The 25897-nt window shown below is 41.0% G+C and overlaps 1 protein-coding gene across 1 annotated transcript in view; it reads right to left on the bottom strand.

The window, feature by feature from the left end:
• Positions 1 to 25897, bottom strand: part of LOC120058675 (neural cell adhesion molecule L1-like protein) — a 74161-nt gene that overhangs the window by 33553 nt on the left and 14711 nt on the right. The window contains exons 11-19 of the mRNA XM_039007423.1: positions 15975 to 16086; positions 13392 to 13558; positions 12782 to 12938; positions 12458 to 12582; positions 11905 to 12006; positions 9252 to 9449; positions 8983 to 9053; positions 8618 to 8840; positions 5828 to 5943 (exon numbers count right to left, since the gene is read on the bottom strand). Of these exons, the coding sequence (XP_038863351.1) occupies positions 5828 to 5943; positions 8618 to 8840; positions 8983 to 9053; positions 9252 to 9449; positions 11905 to 12006; positions 12458 to 12582; positions 12782 to 12938; positions 13392 to 13558; positions 15975 to 16086 (1271 nt within the window). The remainder of the gene's footprint in view (positions 1 to 5827; positions 5944 to 8617; positions 8841 to 8982; positions 9054 to 9251; positions 9450 to 11904; positions 12007 to 12457; positions 12583 to 12781; positions 12939 to 13391; positions 13559 to 15974; positions 16087 to 25897) is intronic.

Genomic DNA, 25897 nt, shown 5'->3' with positions numbered 1-25897 from the left:
ATTGTATTGTTACAATCAATAACCGGGCTTGAATTGTGTTTATTTTCCTCATCTATGAGAACTTTGTAATTTTTAAAATAACCATGGAGTAGTCTTTGTGTCTCTGAACAACTGGTTATCAATATATAGTTTATCAACGACGAGAGCTACTCGTTTCGCTTTTAATCTATTTTCTTTGAAAATTGGATACAGAACTTTGCGCCGTTCTGCAATTTCTTTCGGAAACTGATCATTCATGCCAATTTTGGTCCCAGCAAGTCTTTTACCCAGGCTTTTAACCATTATTTTATCTTTAAATGAAGCAAATTTGGCAACGATTGGGCGTTCGTACCTCTGCCCTCTCTGTCCGAGGCGGTGTACACGTTCAAGTTGGATCTTATCGATAACTTCGCGTGGAATCTGAAGCGCTGCAAAAAGGAACTCTCTAACTACAGATTCAGGAACCTCTCCTTCTTTCTCTTGGATACCTGTAAGTACCAAATTCTCTCTCATGGATCTAGTTTGTATGTCTAGTAAGCATTCCTTCAGAACGGTGTTCTCCTTTTTAATTTCATTCATTTCGGTTTCAATTTTATTGACTGTCCCTTTTAGCGCGTGTGTTTCCTTCTCCAATGTCGCAGCTTTTTCATCACTCATCTCTAGGCTTGCCTTCAACTCTTTTATATCTTTACTAACTAATTCAAGTATACCCAGTTTGTCATTTATTGATTTTAACAGATCGGTTTCGACCTTTACCATTGCCGGTGGTGAGAATATTAAATCATCAGTGTCGGTTGAGGAGTCACGTTTTCGTTTTTGAATCGGTTCCCCTGTCTTACTCTCCGTCATGTTTGGGTGTTGCTTGTTTTCGTAATATTTGTCGATAAATGTCTCTAATCTTAGGATTTGTTTTGTGTTATTATCCAGATTGAAGGTTATCACCCACCAGATTATTTAGTGCTAATATTTTAGTCTAATTTAGCAGATATTTCGAATATTATGTTTTATCTTGAGGTGCTCTACATAACTTCGTTCAGTCCGCCATTACCTTTACGTTACCTTTACGTCCGCCGTCCTACGTCCTACGTCTACCCGCCTCTGTCTCCTACGTCTACCCGCTGAAATACCTGAAATACCTTAATTACATAAGTATTCATACCCTTTCCTATGAGACTCGAAATTGAGCTCAGGTGCATCCTGTTTCCATTAATCATCCTTGAGATGTTTCTACAACTTGATTGGAGTCCACCTTAGGTAAATTCAATTGATTGGATATGATTTGGAAAGGCACACACCTGTCTATATAAGGTCCCACAGTTGACAGTGTATGTCATAGCAAACACCAAGCCTTGAGGTCGAATGAATTGTCCTGGGGGCTCAGAGACAGGATTGTGTCGAGGCACAGATCTGGGGAAGGGTACCAAAAAATGTCTGCAGCATTGAAGGTCCCCAAGAACACAGTGGCCTCCATCACTCTTAAATGGGAGAAGTTTGGAACCACCAAGACTCTTCCTAGAGCTAGCCGCCCAACCAAATTGAGCAATCGGGGGAGAAGGGCCTTGGTCAGGGAGCTTTAGAGTTCCTCTATGGAGATGGGAGAACCTTCCAGAAGGACAACCATCTCTACAGAACTCCACCAATCAGGCCTTTATGGTAGAGTGGGCAGACGGAAGCCACTCCTCAGTAAAAGGCACGACAGCCCGCTTGGAGTTTGCCAAAAGGCACCTAAAGACTCTCAGAACATGAGGATCAAGATTCTCTGGTCTGATGAAACCAAGATTGAACTCTTTGGCCGGCCTGAATGCCAAGTGTCACATCTGTAGGAAACCTGGCACCATCCCTACGGGGAAGTATGGTGGTGGCAGCATCATGCTGTGGGGATGTTTTTCAGTGGCAGGGACTGTGTAACTAGTCAGGATCGAGGCAAAGATGAATAGAGAAAAGCACAGAGAGATCCTTGATGAAAACCTCAAATTTTGAAGGAGCGTGCAATTGGCATGCTGACTGCAAAAATGTTCACCAGAGTTGTTGCCAGATAATTCCATTTGAATGTCTCTACCATAAGCCGCCTCCAACATCATTTTAGAGAATTTGGCAGTACGTCCATCCGGCCTCACAACTGTAGACCACGTGTATAGCGTTCTGTGGCGTTTGCTGATGTCAACGCTGTGAACAGAGTGCCCCACAATAGCATTTTATCGATGTCAATTTGAATTCACAGAGATACCGTGATGAGATCCTGAGGCCCATTGTCGTGCCATTCATCCTCTGCCACCATCTCATGTTTCAGCATGATAATGCACAGACCCATGTCGCATGGAACTTTACACAATTCCTGGAAGCTGAAAATGTCCCAGTTCTTCCATGGACTGCATACTCACCAGACATGTCATCCATTGAGCATATTTAGGATGCTCTGGATCGACGTGTAAATGACAGCTTTTTCCAGTTTCCGCCAATATCCAGCAACTTTGCACAGCTATTCAAGAGGAGTGGGACAACATTCCACAGGTCACAATTAACAGCCTGATCAACTCTATGTGGAAATGTGTCACTCTGCATGAGGTAAATGGTGGTCACACCAGATACTGACTGGTTTTCTGATCCAAGCACCTACCTTTTTTTAAGGTATCTGTGACCAACAGACGCATATCTGTATTCCCAGTCATGTGAAATCCATAGATTAGGGCCTAATTTATTTATTTCAATTGACTGATTTCCTTATATGAACTGTAACTCAGTAAAATCTTTAAAATTGACCTACCTACTTTGTCAGGTAGGTAATTGTAGGTAATTGTTATATGGCGTTGGATTTTGCATCCCTTGCCTTTGCAACCATGAAAAAATCTTTAAAATAGCAAAGAGTTAAACGCATCATTCATGTTTTTGTTTAATTTGAACTGTTTATCAATGATCAAACATAATGCAAGTCCTTTATACTGAAACACGTTCTGTTTATCTAATATTTAATGTATTTAGTGCAAGCAAATTAGTTTTTCCCAGTAGAGTTGTAGTGACATGTTTTGGGGACTTATTATTTTGAATGCTAGAAAATAAAAAAGTATTAATATATTGTATAGATCATTAAAACAAAGAAGGCTATTAAAATTGAGTGGAATGTTAGAAAAACAGGTTCTAGATTTCAGGCTAATGATTTGGTGTTACTAAATATAAAGTGTAATTGGTGTTACTCTATTTAGATGAAAGGAAATGACTGGTTATCATAATAAAATAAAACATTTGAAGTCATTAAGCTGCCATATAAATTGATTTAAAAATGGGAAGACGCACCCAAAGACATTTAAATAAATAAAATCTATGAATTAGCAATTTTTTCTAATTTCAATGCCAAAATCCATTGCAACTCAAGAATGACTCAAGTGCCATTGGGAATTAACTGCTGCTGACTAATGATAACTAGGGCTGGGTGACATGGCCAAAATATCATATCACATTTTTCTTTTCTTTTTTACGGTATGAGGGTATTTGACGATATTTTGTTTTTTAATAATACAAGTTCTAAATATGCTTCATGAGTAGTGCATATCCCCAGGGAGGCAACAAATACATTCTAAGTGGTTTCAAATGGGGCTTTCTCTCTTCTGATTGTTTTATACTGTTCAATTAAACTTCACCCAAAAATAAATGTTTAGCTTTTTCATACATTTACTTCACTCATTTATTATTTCCAAACTTTAAAACATTTATTTGTCTTTGTATGCCTCTATTTTGTGAAAAAGTCCATTTTCCTTCATCATAATAATGATTGTCCTCTATGACCATGTATTTTCAATGGATTCAACGGCAGTTCATACTTTCGCCACAAGGTGCATTGTGACATTTTCTAAGATGCTTTCGGCACCCGCACTAACTCAAAGGTAAGATTCATGGCAAAAACTATGTGCGCACCGTTGGTGCCAGCGCTCTCACAGGTACTATTCATGGCATACAGTGCCTTCAGAAAGAATTCATACCCCTTGACTTATTCAACATGTTGTTGTGTTACAGCCTGAATTAAACATATATTAAATTGATTGTTTTTCACCCATCAACACACAATACCCCATAATGACAAAGTGAAAACATGTTTTTAGAAATGAGCTTTGCACACCTGAATTGTACAATATTTGCACATTATTCTTTTTAACATTCTTCAAGCTCTGTCAAGTTGGTTGTTGATCATTGCTAGATAGACAACTATTGTCATGTCTTGCCAGAGATTTTCAAGCTGATTTAAGTCAAAACTGTAACTAGGCCACTCAGGAACATTCAATGTCATCTTGGTAAGCAACTCCAGTGTATATTTGGCCTTGTGTTTTAAATTATTGTCCTGCTGAAAGGTGAATTTGTCTCCCAGTGTCTATTGGAAAGCAGACTGAACCAGGTTTTTCTTTAGGATTTCGCATTTGCTTAGCTCGAATCCATTTATTTTTATCATAAAAAACTCACCGGTCCTTGTCGATGAAAAACAAACCCATAAAATGATGCAACCACCACCATACTTGAAAATATAAACAGTGGTACTCAGTGATGTATTGTGTTGGAGTTGCCCCAAACATAACGCTTTGTATTCAGGACAAAGTACATTTCTTTGCCACATTTTTCACAGTTTTACTTTAGTGCCTGACTGCAAACATGATGCAAGTTTTAGAATATTTGTATTCTGGAAAGGTTTCCTTGTTTTTAACTCTGTCATTTAGGTAATTACAATGTTGTTGATCCATCCAAATGTTTCTCCTGTAACTGTTTTAAAGTCATTGGCTTCATGGTGAAATCCCTGAGCGGTTTCCTTCCTCTCTGGCAACTGAGTTAGGAATGACACCTGTATCTTTGTAGTGACTGGGTGTATTGATACACTATCCAAAGTGTAATTAATAACTTCATCATGCTCAAAGGGATATTCAATGTCTCCTTTTTTATTTTTACCCATCTTCCAATAGGTGTCCTTCTTTGAGAGGCATTGGAAAACCTCCCTGATCTTGGTAGTTGAATCTGTGTTTGAAATTCACTGCTCGACTGAGGGACCTTGCAGATAATTTTATGTGGAGTACACTTATTATGTGACTTGTTAAGCAAATTTTTTCCAAATGTGGAAAAAGTCAAGGAGTGTGAATACTTTCTGAAGGCAGTGTAAAGTACATGTGCACACCCGAAGCTCTGCTAGCAAATTAGCAGTTCTCAACTGTTAGCAGTCTTTTACTGGTGATAAGAACGGACGATTGCCATACTTTTTTGAGTTTCACTATTCAGTTATTACATTTATATAACATTTACCAAACGTAAAGTAAAAATCCAAACCGGTCCGTGTATTAATAACGGTATATTGTAAAATGCGGTTTGTCGCCAAGACTTAATGCTAACTGCTAACTAACTTCAGTGTAAAACATGCTATGCTAAATGGGCACATAATGTACACAAAATGGTAGATTACACAGAGTACCCTGACTTGAGAAACACACATGCAACCTTAAATTCAGCCTAAATATTCCACATTTTTGTTTCTCAAATAGGAATACAGCCTGGGGAGTAGGCTACCCAGGGATATGTACAGGTGACCCAGTATTTATGTTAGGTGAGACGTAAAGGCCCTACTTTGGGTGAAGAAGAGCTAGGCAGATGGGCCAAGAGAAACTTGGATAATGTTCATTAGGCCACACAATGGAAAGCATTTTAAAATGTTTTACCACTAAATATTCATGTTTACATTTACATTTGACATTTAGTCATTTAGCAGACGCTGGTCCCCAAACCGTGGGTTGAGACCCCCTTAGCGGACAAGCTAGTTCCTCCCTATTTCAGTCCATTTTCTTCCATTTGGTACCTGATGAACACGACCCTGAACACTCACATTGTAGCCCCCCAGATGACCACGCAATGTTGCCTGGGCAACCCTCGTCCAACTGACTCTGAGAAGGGTGGTGTTCAACACCTCCACTGCCACGTCCCGTGGGGAAGCTGTAGGCACTGGAGAGGACAGGCACCAATCAGTAGCAATAGTACACGCACGCACGCACACCCACACACACCCACACCCACACCCCCACACACACACAGTAGACAAAGGATAGGTAGCACATATTTACAAAGAAATACAACACCAAGAAGGAACAAACACACTATATAAAACAAAAGCATTTCCACTTCTGTATGAAACTATTGAGGGTACGTATTAGTACAGTCTATGTAGAGGGTGGGAAGGGGGGGGGGGGGGGGGTTATAGTATGGAGGGTGTGAAAAACAAAACTAAGATCCATTATCCTTTGTGTCATTATGTTTCAAATCTCACAATTTGCTCAGACAAAGGTGAGAATTTGATTTGCAACAGTTCAATTTTTTTATGTGAGGGGACTACTTGAAGTACACCTACATAGAACTGGGGTGATAACCAGAAAAAAATTACAGACACTTAACCTGATACATTATCCCGAAAACAATGCCAAAAGACAACTGAAGAAAAGAAAATGGGGGAGGGATAAGATGCAATGTTCACATAAATGAATAATATTGGGCTCTTTGTCAAAAATGGCAGTTGGGTCGCTTAACAGAGAGTAGTACTAGGATACACTACAACACCATCTGCACATCAGAACAGTAGATAAACAATGGAAATGTAAAATGTATGATACAACCAATGATGATTCCTTGCTTTATACAACTAAGAGTAGAAAAATGGTTTTCATTCACATAGAAGAGCAACATGCCTCCCCTGGGTGGGCTTGGTAAAACACTCATATCCCCTACTTGCACATTATGATACACCTATACAGCCTTAAAAGTGTACATCCCAATAATATCTCCTTTCTCCTGAAGTGCGTACTCATTCACTATTTCCTTTCAAATCAGTGAAGAAACTGTAAATTTATACTATATACAGTTGAAGTCGGAGGTTTACATACACCTTAGCCAAATACATTTAAACTCAGTTTTTCACAATTCCTGACATTTAATCCTAGTAAAAATTCCCTGTCTTAGGTCAGTTAGGATCACCACTTTATTTTAAGAATGTGAAATGTCAGAATAATAGTAGAGAGAATGATTTATTTCAGCTTTTATTTCTTTTGTCACATTCCCAGTGCGTCAGAACACTCAACTAGTATTTGCCTTTAAAGTAGCATTGCCTTTAAATTGTTTAACTTGGGTCAAACGTTTCAGGTAGCCTTCCACAAGCTTCCCACAATAAGTTGGGTGAATTTTGGCCCATTCCTCCTGACAGAGCTGGTGTAACTGAGTCAGGTTTGTAGGCCTCCTTGCTCGCACTCACTTTTTCAGTTCTGCCCACAAATGTTGTATAGGATTGAGGTCAGTGCTTTGTGATGGCCACTCCAATACCTTGACTTTGTTGTCCTTAAGTCATTTTGCCACAACTTTGGAAGTATGCTTGGGGTCATTGTCCATTTGGAAGACCCATTTGCGACCAAGCTTTAACTTCCTTCCTAACTGATGTCTTGAGATGTTGCTTCAATATATCCACATATTTTCCTTCCTAATGACTCATGATGCAATCTATTTTGTGAAGTGCACCAGCCCCTCCTGCAGCAAAGCACCCCCACAACATGATGCTGCCACCCCCGTGCTTCACAGTTGGGAAGGTGTTCTTTGGCTTGCAAGCCTCCCCCTTTTTCCTCCAAACATAACAATGGTCATTTTGGCCAAACAGTTATATTTTTGTTTCATCAGACCAGAGGACATTTCTCCAAAAAGTACGATCTTTGTCCCCATGTGCAGTTGCAAACTGTATTCTGGGTTTTTTATGGCGGTTTTGGAGCAGTGTCATCTTCCTTGCTGAGCGGCCTTTCAGGTTATGTCGATATAGTTTTACTTCGGTATAGATACTTTTGTACCTGTTTCCTCCAGCATCTTCACAAGGTCCTTTGCTGTTGTTCTGGGATTGATTTGCACTTTTCACACCAAATTACGTTCATCTCTAGGAGACAGAACGCATCTCCTTCCTGAGCGGTATGACAGCTGCGTGGTCCCATGGTGTTTATACTTGCATACTATTGTTTGTACAGATGAACGTGGTACCTTCAGGCATTTGAAAATTGCTTCCAAGGATGAACCAGACTTGTGGAGGTCTACAATTTTTTTTCTGAGGTCTTGGCTGATTTCTTTTGATTTTCCCATGATGTCAAGCAAAGAGGCACTGAGTTTGAAGGTGTAGGCCTTGAAATACATCCACAGGTAAACCTCCAATTGACTCAAATTATGTCAATTCGCCTATCACAAGCTTCTAAAGCCATGACATAATTTCTGGAATTTTTCAAGCTGTTTAAAGGCACAGTCAACATAGTGTATGTAAACTTCTGACCCACTGCAATTGTGATACAGTGAGTTATAAGTTAAATAATCTCTCTGTTAACAATTGTTGTAAAAATTACTTGTGTCATGCACAAAGTAGATGTCCTAACCGACTTGCCAAAACTATAGTTTGTTAACAAGAAATTTGTGGAGTGGTTGAAAAACTTGTTTTAATGACCCCAACCTAAGTGTATGTAAATTTCTGACTTCAACTGTATATAGGGGAAGTGAACGCGCACACTTTGGGACGAGGGACTGATAATTGGGACATTGCCAAAAAGAGGCCAGATGTATGAAGTTCACTGGATTAAAGGAAACACTCTGGTGGTCTGTTACTCACAGTCTTCCCCGGAGTACCCTGTCACTACTTTGGGTTCTGGGCCCCAGCCGTGACTGTTGCGACTCTGGATCTTGATCTCGTAGGGGACGAATGTGGGGGTGTTCTTCACGACAAAGGCGTGTCTTTTGACAAGATGCTCTTTCCAGATCTCTTCTACCCCCAGTTTCCTGTAGCTCAACTTGTACTCCAGGTCTGGACCATTGTGCTCCACAGGCAATAGTGGCTGTGACAGAGGACAACACAACAGAAAGTACGTCATTAAACACATAAGGTATCTACAACATACTCTACTTGTATCTAAGACATACAGCATACAATTGCTGCCTTTAAGGGTAGCTATAGATGCAGTTATGAGTCTCTCTCACCTCCCAACTGATATCCATTTGATGGGGCAGATGACCCTGAATTTTGATGTTTTCTGGGTTTTTATCAGGAGCTGTGAGGACATATGCATTATTATATAGTTTGCTTTGTGTTAAGACAATTCCTTTAGGGCGCATATGGACAAAAATAACTCTTCACATGACAATGGCCAGTTCATTGAAAACTTTGAAATCCTCTTAACCTATATATAAAGTACACAGTTATAAACGTATAATAAGATGATTATAACAGGTTACAGAGAAAGTCAAACCTGCAGGAGGGGTTTTGTATCGGTCTGTGGGGTTGCTTGGGGGCCCTTTCCCAATGGCATTAACTGCATACACTCTAAACTGGTAGTTCAGGTGGCCGTGTAATGTCAACACCGCTGTGACCTGGTTGCCAGGGACTCGCTGGAGTTCTCGCCAGGTCCCAGGATCCCACTGACTCTCCTCGTACTCCACTATGAACTCTGTGCTCGTACAGTATACAAAATCATAAATCAGCCATTAGTCAGCCATCAGAAATAAATATACTGTGTACTGAAAAAGTACTACATTGTATGTCTACATTAGGAAATATCGAAATACACTACGTGACCAAAAGTATGCTCGTCGAACATATCATTCCAAAATCATGGGTATTAATATGGAGTTGGTTCCCCTTTTGCTGCTATAACAGCCTCCACTCTTCTGGGAAGGCTGTCCACCACAGTAGATGTTGGAACATTGCTGCGGGGACTTGCTTCCATTCAGCCACAAGACCATTAGTGAGGTCGGGCACTGGTGTTGGGCGATTAGGCCTGGCTCGCAGTCGGCATTCCAATTCATCCCAAAGGTGTTCGATGGGGTTGAGGTCAGGGCTCTGTCCAGGCCAGTCAAGTTCTTCCACACAGATCTCGACAAACCATTTCTGTATGGACCTTGCTTTGTGCACGGGGGCATTGTCATAGTGAAACAGGAAAGGGACTTCCCCAAACTGTTGCCACAATCTGGAAGCACAGAATCGTCTAGAATGTCATTGTATGCTTTAGCATTAAGATTTCCCTTCACTGGAACTAGGGAGAATAAACAATGAAAAACAGCCACAGACCATTATTCCTCCAACACCAAACTTTACAGTTGGCACTATGCATTCGGGCAGGTAGCGTTCTCATGGCATCCACCAAACCCAGATTCGTCCGTCAGACTGCCAGATGGTGAATGCGTGATTCATCACTCTAGAGAACGCGTTTCCACTGTTGCAGAGTAAAATGGCAGCTTTACACGACTCCAGCTGACGCTTGGCATTGCACATGTTGATCTTACACTTGTGTGCGTGCGGCTGCTCGGCCATGGAAACCCATTTCATGAAGCTCCCAACGAACAGTTATTGTGCTGATGTTGCTTCCAGAGGCAGTTTGGAACTTGGTAGTGAGCGTTGCAACTGAGGATAGGCGATTTTTACATGCTACGCGCTTCACCACTCGGCGGTCCTGTTCTGTGATCTTGTGTGGCATACCACTTCGCGGCTGAGCCGTTGTTGCTCCTAGACGTTTCAACTTCACAATAGTGTACCTTGTCTGTGTATATATTTCACATTATAGAAATCTCTTTTTACAGTTTCAGGAAAGGTGTTATAATATATTGAGGAATAACACCCCCAAGTGTTACATGACAATCATAATATTTTTAGTCCACTGAAGAAAAATATAAACGCAACTTGTAAAGTGTTGGTCCCATGTTTCATTAACTGACATAAAAGATCCCAGACATTTTACACACGCACAAAAGGCGAATTACTCTCAAATGTTGTGCACAAAATTTGTTTACATCCCCGTTAGTGAGCATTTCTCGGTATGGCATATCAAGAAGCTGATTAAACGGCATAATTATTAGACAGGTGCACCTTGTGCTGGGGACAATAAAAGGCCACTCTAAAATGTGCAGTTTTGTCACACAACACAATGCCACAGATGTTAAACGTGAGGGAGCATGCAATTGGCATGCTGACTGCAGGAATATCCACCAGAGCTGTTGCCAGAGAATTGAATGCAAATTTCTCTACCATAAGCCGCCTCCAATGTCATTTTAGAGAATTTGGCAGTACATCCAACCGGCCTCACAACCGCCGACCACAGGTATGGTGTCGTGTTGGCAAGCGATTTGCTGATGAAGGTGGGGTTATGGTATGGGCAGGCACAAGCTACGGACAACGATCCCAACTGCATTTTATCGATGGTAATTTGAATGCACAGAGATACCGTGATGAGATCCTGAGGCCCATTGTAGTGCCATTCATCCGTCGCCATCACCACATATTTCAGTATGATAATGTACGGCCCCATGTCGCAAGAATCTGTACACAATTCCTGGAAGCTGAACATTTCCCAGTTTTTCCATGGCCTGCATACTCAGACATGTCAACCACTGAGCATGTTTGGGATGCTCTGGAATCGATGTGCCCAACAGCGTGTTCCAGTTCCCGCCAATATCCAGCAACTTCGCACAGCAATTGAAGAGGAGTGGGACAAAATTCCCTAGGTCACAATCAACAGCCTGATCAACTCTATGTGAAAGAAATGTGCCGCGCAGCATGAGGCTGGTGGTCACCAGATACCAGATACTGACTGGTATTGACCAAACTTTTTTTTAAAGTTATCTGTGACCAGATGCATATCTGTATGTGAAATCCATAGATTAGGGCCTAATTTATTTATTTCAAATGACTGATTCCCTTATATGAACTGTAACTCAGTAAAATCTTTGAAATTGTTGCATGTTGCGTTTATATTTTTGTTCAGTATATGTTTGTAGTATGCTGAAACTGGGACCACATTTGATCTTCTCTTTCTAGTCCCACAGGTACGGTGTACATTTGAGGACATCCCTCCTTCCTATAGCAAAAGGTTGAGGGTGAAGACCGCTGACTGTGGTAGCCAGGCCTACCAGTGGCAGAGCTGTTGTGGTCGTCACCGGGTACCCAGGCCAACCGGACACTCCAGCTCTTTTGTTCAGACAGCTCCACATCCTCTGGAGCATCAGGGACATCTGAAACAACATAACAGCAACATTGCAATCACATTATGATGGTGTGGTGCACAGTTCCAGTCATTTGAGGACCGCATTCCTGCTACATTTCATCTTTGACCGCCTTTTATAGTAACTAGGGACTGACTTCTACCTGTGACACCTGGGACATGTTCATTGGGGCATGCAATGGGGAAAAAATAAAATTATGTTTTGCTAAGGAAGACTAAAATTGTACATTTTCATCCAGGTAGTCCCTCTTTCAGTCTAATTTCTTCCGTTTGGTGCCTAATGAACACAACACAGGTAGGTGCACTCTTCAGCCAATCAGTAAGATCCCTATTAAGCACCGTAGGTACCAAAGATAAATAAAAAGCATCTGGACTGCAGACCTCCAGGGCCTGAATTGTGCACTTCAGCACTACAGACGTAGTACAATGGCATTACTGAAACTGACGGTGATGCTGCTTACCCAGTACAGTAACAAGTGCAGAGGCGGTGTCCTGGTCTAGATTGGTTTTGGCGGTACATGTGTATGTTCCCTTGTCGCTTTGGTTTACATTGATAATTTGTAGCATTCCATCATCCAGAAAATATCTAATAATAAAAGCACATTTATAAAGAGAGACTCATAATACATTCACTTGTATCAGTGGTAAAGCTGTCAATCTTAATAGGTGGATATTTCTGAACTCTTTGTGAGGTGATCCAACTTCCTACACTCTTGTAATAGTATAGTGATGAATACTTGTATACAAAATGGGGTAACAATCCCATTAGGGTATCTTACCTGGACTGTTCTGTGAATGGGGGTATCTCTTCCCCATCCTTGCTCCAGACTATTTGAAACTCGTTCCTAAGAGATATATCATACTCTGCTTGGCATGTAAGCTGGGCTGTGGTGCCACTTAATATGTGCAGGTCCTGCGGCGGCTCCACGATTTGGGTAGGATCTGAAACATACAAATACATTTACCGGGTGAATTAAACAAGATCTTATACTCTTCTGATGTTCAGTTACATTTGAAAGTCTTGCGGGCCATATTTGAAGTCTCAAGCTAGCTATGTAAGTCAGGTGAGAGAGAGTTACAGACATTTTACACACAAGAGAAATGAGAGAGGATACAATGGGATTACCATTGTTTTTTCTTGGAGTTTCCCTGGGCAGTTTGCAAGTAATCGGCATAGCAAGGTTGGCTGAATTGAACTATGTCTGGATGATAATGAATGCCATATTTTCCTTGCTACCTTTCCTGTCACCACTTATCTGAAAGGACTAGATAGATAAAAGAAATATGGCTGAAAGCCAACATCCTTATTATTTGTCCTAAACTCAATTTCCTTCAAAGTGCAAATGAAAAAAGCTAATGATAAGCCATTCAATGCTGTCTAAGGTGCTGAAATACCTTTGACGTCCAAAAAGGCTGTGATGGCTGATTTTCCCTCTGAATTGGTGGCGAAACATACATATTCCCCACTGTCTTCTTTCCCTGCCTGGTTGATCTGCAGCGATCCATTCTTAAAAACTGAGAATCGTTCCCCCTCAACAGATTCCGTAGTGTCATCCTTGTTCCTAGAAGACATGCATTTCAGAGTTGATAAGCTGTTTCTCTACCGGACATGTACATGTTAAAACTGCGTTGGATATACAATAATTACACAAAAACACATTTTATTGTAACACAAATTGAATTCTAATACGTCTTTGCTTTCAAAGACACCTGAAATGCCTGATTGAAGTGCAATTTTAGTTCCTAAATAGAGTGGGGCAAAAAAGTATTTAGTCAGCCACCAATTGTGCAAGTTCTCCCACTTAAAAAGATGAGAGAGGCCTGTAATTTTCATCATAGGTACACTTCAACTATGACAGACAAAATGAGAAAAAAAAAAAGAAAATCACATTGTAGGATTTTTAATGAATTTATTTGCAAATTATGGTGGAAAATAAGTATTTGGTCAATAACAAAAGTTTCTCAATACTTTGTTATATACCCTTTGTTGGCAATGACAGAGGTCAAACGTTTTCTGTAAGTCTTCACAAGGTTTTCACGCACTGTTGCTGGTATTTTGGCCCATTCCTCCATGCAGATCTCCTCTAGAGCAGTGATGTTTTGGGGCTGTTGCTGGGCAACACGGACTTTCAACTCCCTCCAAAGATTTTCTATGGGGTTGAGATCTGGAGACTGGCTAGGCCACTCCAGGACCTTGAAATGCTTCTTACGAAGCCACTCCTTCGTTGCCCGGGCGGTATGTTTGGGATCATTGTCATGCTGAAAGACCCAGCCACGTTTCATCTTCAATGCCCTTGCTGATGGAAGGAGGTTTTCACTCAAAATCTCACGATACATGGCCCCATTCATTCTGTCCTTTACATGGATCAGTCGTCCTGGTCCCTTTGCAGAAAAACAGCCCCAAAGCATGATGTTTCCACCCCCATGCTTCACAGTAGGTATGGTGTTCTTTGGATGCAACTCAGCATTCTTTGTCCTCCAAACACGACGAGTTGAGTTTTTACCAAAAAGTTCTATTTTGGTTTCATCTGACCATATGACATTCTCCCAATCTTCTTCTGGATCATCCAAATGCTCTCTAGCAAACTTCAGACGGGCCTGGACATGTACTGGCTTAAGCAGGGGGACACGTCCGGCACTGCAGGATTTGAGTCCCTGGCGGCGTAGTGTGTTACTGATGGTAGGCTTTGTTACTTTGGTCCCAGCTCTCTGCAGGTCATTCACTAGGTCCCCCCGTGTGGTTCTGGGATTTTTGCTCACCGTTCTTGTGATCATTTTGACCCCACGGGGTGAGATCTTGCGTGGAGCCCCAGATCGAGGGAGATTATCAGTGGTCTTGTATGTCTTCCATTTCCTAATAATTGCTCCCACAGTTGATTTCTTCAAACCAAGCTGCTTACCTATTGCAGATTCAGTCTTCCCAGCCTGGTGCAGGTCTACAATTTTGTTTCTGGTGTCCTTTGACAGCTCTTTGGTCTTGGCCATAGTGGAGTTTAGAGTGTGACTGTTTGAGGTTGTGGACAGGTGTCTTTTATACTGATAACAAGTTCAAACAGGTGCCATTAATACAGGTAACGAGTGGAGGACAGAGGAGCCTCTTAAAGACGAAGTTACAGGTCTGTGAGAGCCAGAAATCTTGCTTGTTTGTAGGTGACCAAATACTTATTTTCCACCATAATTTGCAAATAAATTCTGGATTTTTTTTCTCATTTTGTCTGTCATAGTTGACGTGTACCTATGATGAAAATTACAGGCCTCTCTCATCTTTTTAAGTGGGAGAACTTGCACAATTGGTGGCTGACTAAATACTTTTTTGCCCCACTGTACATGACAAATTTGGAAAACAGTTTATCTAGTCATTTAACATGTCATGTTAGAATTGCAAGTGGAATTGTGTGTGGAACTTCCAGTAGGGTTGGTTTGCACTCGTCCTCATTTTGTTAAGGTGTCGGCGAATGAAACTAGTGGAACTCATGAGTCCTATATGAAATTTGAATGGGTCAATGTCAATGGGTCTAAGAGAGTGTTCCCTATCTAAACACACCAAAAGAGAAGGATTAGGGGTGATGTTAGTGAAAGAGATAATCAGAATATAAGGAGATGAACAGAGGAAAAGTGTCACAGAACTGCCCAGATGGAGGGCAAATGAAGAATAGGGTGATGTATGATATATAAAACAGCAGGAGAGAGAGAATTAAGGATGATTCGGGCATTGTTCACCTACAAAATAATAAACAATAAAAAACAATAATAAAAAACAAATCGCTCACTCACAAATTTGACTTCAAAACCGGATGCATGCTGAATCCTTGTTCATAGTGAATCAAATGAACAGCACACCAAAAAGTGATTGTCAAAATGTAATGGCAAATACATTAATTATTGAAGATAACCTTTTGCAGTGCTTTCCCTACCAGTCACGACAGGTGTTCACCAACAACAGCAGTGGAGGAGAAATAAGCTGGTGGCTCAACTCACCAGGAAACAGTGGATGGAGGGGAGCTGAATACTTTGCAGTCCATGATGATGTCCTTCCCTTGCACTACTGAATATCGCTGGTAATCCTTAGTCAGCATCCGAGGTGGGAGATCTGTGGGGGAAGCAAGAACATAAAGCTATCAACCATGGCATAGGTTCATGATTGGTTTATTGGTAATACTGTCATGAGGAAGAATTTGCGTGGTTTTAGGTAAGCTGTTCACTGTGGTGCACTATCACCATTATAGGCCTTAGAATTTCTAGTTTGAGAAAAGTAATTGTTAGCTTGGAATGTCCAAGCATAGCCTCGTCCAGGATCTGTTTGTGCTATGCTTCTCTGGTTCTCGGATAGGACTGGCTGTGTGTGTGTTCTGTGGCCAGCAGAGGTTGCAACTGTACAATAAACATACTTGCATGCATTCCCACATGCCAGCACACACACTATTGTTTAAAGAATCACCATTATACTGTACATCTTAAGTAGAAATCCCTGTCAGATCCATCAAACATTAGTCAAATTAAGCAATAATACATGAGGCCATGTGTTATGACATTTTTATCATGGCTGTGACGTGGTCATAGCCTCGAGGCAAAGCCACTTCCAATTTTCGCCTAAAATGACATACCCAAGTCTAACTGCCTGTAGCTCAGGCCCTGAAGCAAGGATATGCATATTCTTGGTACCATTTGAAAGGAAACAATGAAGTTTATGGAAATGTGAAAGGAATGTAGTAGAATATAACACAATAGATCTGGTAAAAGATAACACAAGGAAAAAAACAACCGTTCTTTTGTATTTTCTTGTACCATCATCTTTGAAATGCAAGAAAAAGGCCTTAATGTATTATTCCAGCCCAGGTGAAATTTAGATTTTGGCCACTAGATGGCATCAGTGCATGTGCAAAGTTTTAGACTGATCCAATGAACCATTGAATTTCTGTTCAAAATGTTGTATCAAGACTGCCCAAATATGCCTAATATATTTATTAATAACTTTTCATGTTCAAAATTGTGCACTCTCAAACAATAGCATGGTATTATTTCACTGTAATAGCTACTGTAAATTGGACAGTGCAGTTAGATTAACAAGAATGTAAGCTTTCTGCCAATATCAGATTTGTTACTTAGAACCTCATGCTTATCGCATTAGCCTATGTTAGCTCAACCGTCCCGTGGAAGGGACACTTATCCCAAAGAAGTAAAACAAATAAAAAATAAAGATTATTTCCCAAATAATCAATTTATAAACAAAACATGATGCAACATTCACCAACACTGGTTGTCAAGTGACATTTTAGGCGTTCTCTGGTCATTAGTTATTTTCGTATTGACTGCCATGTAAAGCAAAACTACTCAAGCCCTGGTTGATAGTTCCAGAACCTTGGTTTCTAGGGACGCTGTCCATGGTTCTGTAAACAGAGCACGTCTGGTCTATGCATAGGAAAATTTTATGTCAGATCGAAACATTGTATAGGGGCACTGTCCGTGGTTCTGAAAACAGTGCTGAAACATTGTCGCAAAGACATTGCGGATACAGCGGATCAGAATAAAAACCACAATGACTATTTTTTTCAAATGGTCACAGCATCGACAGCTATTTATTTGTGATACACATTGAATTGCAAATTTCCAATTAGTGAAGTAGCGGTCTAACACGGTCTCAAGCGCAGCCGGGCGTCATTTCTCAGGAACAACTGCCTTGTTGTTGCACGCAGCTGTTAGGATGTTACGCCATCTCCTCCTGTTTTCTGTGGACGGCTTCCAATAGCTACTGAGTAGATTACATATACTTTTGAAAAACTAGATGACTACTTCGAGGATTACTTTTAAATTCAGAAAGGATGTTTGCGAAAAAAAATTGTTGACACTTCTCTGTTTTCTTAATGACATTCAAATCAGCATTGAAAAAAGGCGCACGTTTAAGGTGGTTCCACCTGAGCGAGTCTGACCACAAGTCAGAGACCAGTATGATGACACACCAAATGTGTGCTACAGTTGAAGTCGGAAGTTTGCATACACCTTAGCCAAATACATTTAAACTCAGTTTTTCACAATTCCTGAATAATAGCAGAGAAAATGATTTATTTCAGCTTTAATTTCTTTCGTCACATTCCCAGTGGGTCAGAAGTTTACATACACTCAATTAGTATTCGGTAGCATTGCCTTTAAATTGTTTAACTTGGGTCAAATGTTTCAGGTAGCCTTCCACAAGCTTCCCACAATAAGTTGGGTGAATGTTGGCCAATTCCTCCTGACAGAGCTGGTGTAACTGAGTCAGGTTTGTAGGCCTCCTTGCTCGCACACGCTTTTTCAGTTCTGCCCACAAATGTTCTATAGGATTGAGGTCAGGGCTTTGTGATGGCCACTCCAATAGTGGACAACTTTGTTGTCCTTAAGCCATTTTGTCACAACTTTGGAAGTATGCTTGGGGTCATTGTCAACATGGAAGACCCATTTGCGACCAAGCTTTAACTTCCTGACTGATGTTTTGAGATGTTGCTTCAATATATCCACATATTTTCCTTCCTCATGAAGTTCACCAGTCCCTCCTGCAGCAAAGCACCCCCACAACATGATGCTGCCACCCCCGTGCTTCACAGTTGGGATGGTGTTCTTCGGCTTGCAAGCCTCCCCCTTTTTCCTCCAAACATAAAGATGGTCATTATGGCTAAACAGTTCTATTTCTGTTTCATCAGACCAGAGGACATTTCTCCAAAAAAACGATCTTTGTTCCCATGTGCAGTTGCAAACCGTAGTCTGGCTTTTTTATGGTGGTTTTGGAGCAGTGTCATCTTCCTTGCTGAGTGGCCTTTCAGGTTATGTCAATATAAGACTCATTTTACTGTGGATATAGATACTTTTGTACCTGTTTCCTCCAGCATCTTCACAAGGTCCCTTGCATTCTGGGGATGATTTGCACTTTTCACACCAAAGTACGTTCATCTCTAGGAGACAGAAAGCGTCTCCTTCTTGAGCGGTATGACGGCTGCGTGGTCCCATGGTGTTTATACTTGCGCACTATTGTTTGTACAGATGAACGTGGTACCTTCAGGCATTTGGAATTTGCTCCCAAGGATGAACCAGACTTGTGGAGGTCTACAATTTTTTTTTCTGAGGTCTTGGCTGATTTCCCCATGATGTCAAGCAAGGAGGCACTGAGTTTGAAAGTAGGCCTTGAAATACATCCACAGGTACATCTCCAATTGACTCAAATTATGTCAATTAGCCTATCAGAAGCTTCTAAAGCCATGACATAATTTTCTGGAATTTTCCAAGCTGTTTAAAGGCACAGTCAACTTAGTGTATGTAAACTTCTGACTCACTGGAATTGTGATACGTATGTGTATGTGACCAATAAGATTTGATTTGATAGTGAATTATAAGTGAAATAATCTGTCTGTAAACAATTGTTGGAAAAATTACTTGTGTCATGCACAAAGTAGATGTCCTAACCGACTTGCCAAAACTATAGTTTGTAAAGAAGACATTTGTTGAGTGGTTGAAAAACAAGTTTAATTGACTCCAACATAAGTGTATGTAAACTTCCGACTTCAACTGTATATATATATATATATATATATATATAGAGGGGAGAACAAGTATTTAATACACTGCCGATTTTGCAGGTTTTCCTACTTACAAAGCATGTAGAGGTCTGTAATTTTTATCATAGGTACACTTCAACTGTGAGAGATGGAATCTAAAACAAAAATCCAGAAAATCACATTGTATGATTTTTAAGTAATTAATTTGCATTTTATTGCATGACATAAGTATTTGATACATCAGAAAAGCAGAACTTAATATTTGGTACAGAAACCTTTGTTTGCAATTACAGAGATCATACGTTTCCTGTAGTTCTTGACCAGGTTTGCACACACTGCAGCAGGGATTTTGGCCCACTCCTCCATACAGACCTTCTCCAGATCCTTCAGGTTTCGGGGCTGTCGCTGGGCAATACGGACTTTCAGCTCCCTCCAAAGATTTTCTATTGGGTTCAGGTCTGGAGACTGGCTAGGCCACTTCAAGACCTTGAGATGCTTCTTACGGAGCCACTCCTTAGTTGCCCTGGCTGTGTGTTTCGGGTCATTGTCATGCTGGAAGACCCAGCCACGACCCATCTTCAATGCTCTTACTGAGGGAAGGAGGTTGTTGGCCAAGATCTCGCGATACATGCCCCCATCCATCCTCCCCTCAATACGGTGCAGTCGTCCTGTCCCCTTTGCAGAAAAGCATCACCAAAGAATGATGTTTCCACCTCCATGCTTCACGGTTGGGATGATGTTCTTGGGGTTGTACTCATCCTTCTTCTTCCTCCAAACACGGCGAGTGGAGTTTAGACCAAAAAGCTCTATTTTTGTCTCATCAGACCACATGACCTTCTCCCATTCCTCCTCTGGATCATCCAGATGGTCATTGGCAAACTTCAGATGGGCCTGGACATGCGCTGCCTTGAGCAGGGGGACCTTGCGTGCGCTGCAGGATTTTAATCCATGACGGCGTAGTGTGTTACTCATGGTTTTCTTTGAGACTGTGGTCCCAGCTCTCTTCAGGTCATTGACCAGGTCCTGCCGTGTAGTTCTGGGCTGATCCCTCACCTTCCTCATGATCATTGATGCCCCACGAGGTGAGATCTTGCATGGAGCCCCAGACCGAGGGTGATTGACCGTCATCTTGAACTTCTTCCATTTTCTAATAATTGCGCCAACAGTTGTCGCCTTCTCACCAAGCTGATTGCCTATTGTCCTGTAGCCCATCCAAGCCTTGTGCAGGTCTACAATTGTATCCCTGATGTCCTTACACAGCTCTCTGGTCTTGACCATTGTGGAGAGGTTGGAGTCTGTTTGATTGAGTGTGTGGACAGGTGTCTTTTCTACAGGTAACGAGTTCAAACAGGTGCAGTTAATACAGGTAATGAGTGGAGAACAGGAGGGCTTCTTAAAGAAAAACTAACAGGTCTGTGAGAGCCGGAGTTCTTACTGGTTGGTAGGTGATCAAATACTTATGTCATGCAATAAAATGCAAATTAATTACTTAAAAATCATACAATGTGATTTTCTGGATTTTTTTTTCTCACAGTTGAAGTGTACCTATGATAAAAATTACAGACCTCTACATGCTTTGTAAGTAGGAAAACCTGCAAAATCGGCAGTGTATCAAATACTTGTTCTCCCCACGTTTTATATATATATATATATGTATATGTATATATATATATATATATATATATACACACATATACATATACACGTGTTTGTTTTGGGCTTTGTCCCCGTCATGTTCATGGCGTACGCTTTTGGGTAGTGAAATAAAAAAACCTATGTCGTATTCCTGCACCTGTCTCCAATCACTATACACCGTGACAGACAGCTATTGAAAAATGCACTCTTGCAACATCTGCATAATGCGAATCCCGGCCTATGGAATAAAAGTGGGGCTTTTAATGCGCAAATCTAATTCATGCTGATAAAAAAAGTACATCCATAGGCCTAATGGACACATGCTCAAACTCACACACTTTGGATAAACTTAAAGGGGCAATCTGTAGTTGCTACATCCATTTTTGAACTTATAAATTATATATATTAATGTAAAGATATAATTTAATCACATTATTATATATAGTAGAAAGTGATGGGTTAGAAGAAGCTTACATAACCAACCCATAAAGTAAAAATGTACATCCATATATGGCCAGCTATGTAAACTTTAACATTGATTTACCTGCAATAGATGTCATTCAATTGGTAACATACATTTTTGTCATCTTCTAATGCCTCTCAAAGGGAAAGTAATCTAAAAGTAACTGAATGTAATCAGATTACTTTACTGAGTACTTTTAGAAAGTAATCTATCCAACGCTTAATGACAATATATTTTTATTCTATTCATATACCGCATAACAGCCTAGCTATTTGAAAAATGTTTATACCTTGCACAGACGGGGCAGCATTGATGAAAGGGTGTCTCATTGGCTCCATGGTATATCACAGGTTGTCATCATCGGAGATCTTTCGTCTGGGGTATAGCTAAAAGGGTTGGGCATGTTCATGTAATTTAGAGATATATTTTTCTAGCGATGCCATCGTGCAGAGCTCGTTCCCTAGGTTTTCATACATGCAGCCGCATGTATCTTTCCATTCGATTTTTGTGGTTCTTGGTCTCTTCATTGAAACTCAGTGTTGCGTAACTCGATCCATATTTGTATTATTGTGAATGAGTCTGGCTTCAGTTTGCGATTTCCTTCATTTCCTCTTCGGCCAAAGTGCAACTGCAAATCAAACGACACCTTATTCAGTAATTGTATGGGTGGCAGGGCTCAAGGCTTCGGACTCACAGAGGATTTTTAGGTACTGCTGTGTTATACAGTGCCTTGCAAAAGTATTCATCATCCTTGGCGTTTTTCCTATTTTGTTGCATTACAACCCGTAATTTAAATGTATTTTCATTTGGATTTCATGTAATGGACATACACAAAATAGTCCAAACTTGTGAAGTGAAATGGAAAAAATTACTTATTTCAAATGTTTTATTTTTATTTAAAAAACAGAAAACTGGTGTGTGCATATGTATTCACCCCCTTTGCTATGACGCCCCTAAATAAGATCTGGTGCAACCAATTACCTTCCGAAGTCACATAATTAGTTAAATAATGTCCACCTGTGTGCAATCTAAGTGTCACATGATCGGTCACATGATCTCAGTATATATATATACCCCTGTTCTGAAAGGCCTCAGTCTGCAGCACCACTAAGCAAGGGGCACCACCAAGCAGCGGGACCATGAAGACCAAGGAGCTCGCCAAGCAGGTCAGGGACAAAATTGTGGAGAAGTACAGATCAAGGTTGGGTTATAAAAAAATATCCGAAACTTTGAACATCCCACGGAGCACCATTAAATCCATTATTAAAAAATGGAAAGAATAAGGCACCAAAACAAACCTGCCAAGAAAGGGCCGCCCACCAAAACTCACGGACCAGGCAAGGAGAGCATTTATCAGAGAGGCAACAAAGAGACTAAAGATAACCCTGAAGGAGCTGCAAAGCTCCACAGCGGAGATTGGAGTATCTGTCCATAGGACCACTTTAAGCCGTACACTCCACAGAGCTGGGCTTTATGGAAGAGTGGCCAGAAAAAAGCCATTGCTTAAAGGAAAAAAATAAGCAAACGCGTTTGGTGTTCGCCAAAAGGCACGTGGGAGACTCCCCAAACATATGGAAGAAAGTACTCTGCGTAGATGAGAATAAAATTGAGCTTTTTGGCCATCAAGGAAAAGGCTATATCTGCCACAAACCCAACACCTCTTATCACCCTTAGAACACCATCCCCACAGTGAAGCATGGTGGTGGCAGAATCATGCTGTGGGGGTTTTTCCATCGGCAGGGACTGGGAAACTGGTCAGAATTGAAGGAAATGATGGATGGCGCTAAATACAGGGACATTCTTGAGGGAAACCTGTTTCAATCTTCCAGAGATTTGAGACTGGGACGGAGGTTCACCTTCCAGCAGGACAATGACACAAAGCATACTGCTAAAGCAACACTTGAGTGGTTTAAGGGGAAACATTTAAATGTCTTGGAATGGCCTAGTCAAAGCCCAGACCTCAATCCAATTGAGAATCTGTGGTATGACTTAAAGATTGCTGTACACCAGCGGAACCCATCCAACTTGAACGAGCTGGAGCAGTTTTGCCTTGAAGAATGGGCAAAAACCTCAGTGGCTAGATGTGCCAAGCTTATAGAGACATATCCCAAGAGAGTTGCAGCTGTAATTGCTGCAAAAGGTGGCTCTACAAGGTATTGCCTTTGGGGGGGTGAATAGTTATGCATGCTCAAGTTTGCATTTTTTTTGTCTTATTTCTTATTTGTTTCACAAAAAAATATATTTTGCATCTTCAAAGTGGGAGGCATGTTGTGTAAATCAAATGATACAACCCCCCCCAAAAAATCTATTTTAATTCCAGTTTGTAAGGCAACAAAATAGGAAAAATGCCAAGGGGGTGAATACTTTCACAAGCCACTGTAGCTGGGTGGTGTCTGGTTCTGTCCCTGCCCTCCCTTCTCAGCTGTTTTATGATACCAGCAAAGACATTGTTTGCGTTTAGGAACTCAGTATCTCTGACACCAAGATCGTCTCAATGGAGGCTCATTTAAGTCACGGTTTAGGCCTGCCCGCAGTCCAGAGACGCTGCTGATTCCATATCGGTCTTCTTACCTTAGCGGTGTAGAAACTCCGGAGAATATTACCCATCTCCTGTTTTGAAACAGTTGCTAGATCGATGTTTATCCCCTTTTCTGACAGCCATTCCAGAAAGCACTTCATTGCCCAATTTCTCTCCTTTTCTATGTCGTCTATAGCAGCGCTACTGATTTCTGCATGTCTAACGTTAACGCTAGGCTCAGTTTGCTGGTCCACTTGCACTTCTTCTTGCTTAATTTCTTTCATATCCTCCTCCTCTTCTTGTTGGCACCATTCTTCAAACGTTAGTGGATAAAACAAATCAAAAGTAACTTTAAAATAATCCATGATGACTTAAGACTTATAGTTTTAAAAGTAGTAGTGGTATTAGGTTGCTAGGTAATGACGTAAACGATGCCACTTTATATGAACGTGGCCATGTGTACATGTATGTTGTCTCATATCATGGGCAGAAGAGGCTCTAACAATGGGAATTCCAAACCACCCGTTGTAGAAATGTGTAATAATATATGGATATGACATCCATAAGCTCCCTATCAGACTTCTGGGTGAACCAGGGCTGTGTGCTATAGCTACACACACACATGCCCATTCAGGAAAAAACTTCCAACTGTAACCAGTGCCTGCAACCTGGATCAGGTTGTCAGTCAACCTACCAGGGTAGGTACAAACAGCATAGGAATTAAATCATCAACATGTATTGATCACAGTTTTACTAACGCTGCAGATATTTGCTTTAAAGCAGTATCCAAATCCATAGGCTGCAGGTAGCCTAGTGGTTAGAGTGTTGGACTAGTAACCGGAAGGTTGCAAGATCGAATCCCCGAGCTGACAAGGTAAAAATCTGTCGATCTACCCCTGAACAAGGCAGTTAACCCACTGTTCCTAGGCCGTCATTGAAAATAAGACCAGAATATTTGCTGGTCTGTGGTGTGCAATGAGGAGCAACCAGACTCTGCACTTGACGCATTTATGAAACTACATATTCCAGTTACTAATAAGCACGCACCCATTAAGAAAAAAAACGGTTGAATCCCCTTGGATTGATAAGGAATTGAAAAATTGTATGGTTGAGAGGGATGAGGCAAAAGGTATGGCAATTAAGTCTAGCAGCTGATTGGCAAACGTACTGCAAATTAATAAATCATGTGACTAAACAAAATAAACTACACTATGAAACAAAGATAAATTATGTAAAGAACGATAGTAAAAAGCTTTGGGGCACCTTAAATGAAATGTTGGGGGGAAAAGCCAACTTGGCTCCGTTCATGTATTGAATCAGATGGCTCATTCATCACAAAGCCCACTGATACTGCAAACTACTTTAATGACTTTTTCATTGGCAAGATAAGCAAACTTAGGGATGACATGCCAGCAACAAACGCTGACACTACACATCCAAGTATATCGGACCAAATTATGAAAGACAAGAATTGTACTTTTGAATTCAGTAAAGTCAGTGTGGAAGAGGTGAAAAAAGTATTGTTGTCTATCAACAATGACAAGCCACCAGGGTCTGACAATCTAGATGGAAAATTACTGAGGATAATAGCAGACGATATTGCCACTCCTATTTTCCACATCTTCAATTTAAGCCTACTGGAGAGCGTGTGCACTCAGGCCTGGAGGGAAGCTAAAGTCATTCTCCTACCCAAGAATAGTAAAGCCCCCTTTACTGGCTCAAATAGCCAACCAATCAGCCTGTTACCAACCCTTAGTAAACT

The sequence above is a fragment of the Salvelinus namaycush genome, chromosome 14 (assembly GCF_016432855.1).
Source record: "Salvelinus namaycush isolate Seneca chromosome 14, SaNama_1.0, whole genome shotgun sequence".
NCBI classification, from domain to species: Eukaryota; Metazoa; Chordata; class Actinopteri; order Salmoniformes; family Salmonidae; genus Salvelinus; species Salvelinus namaycush.
The sequence above is the reverse complement of the archived record's forward strand: the minus strand, read 5'-3'. Positions and strand labels throughout refer to the sequence as shown.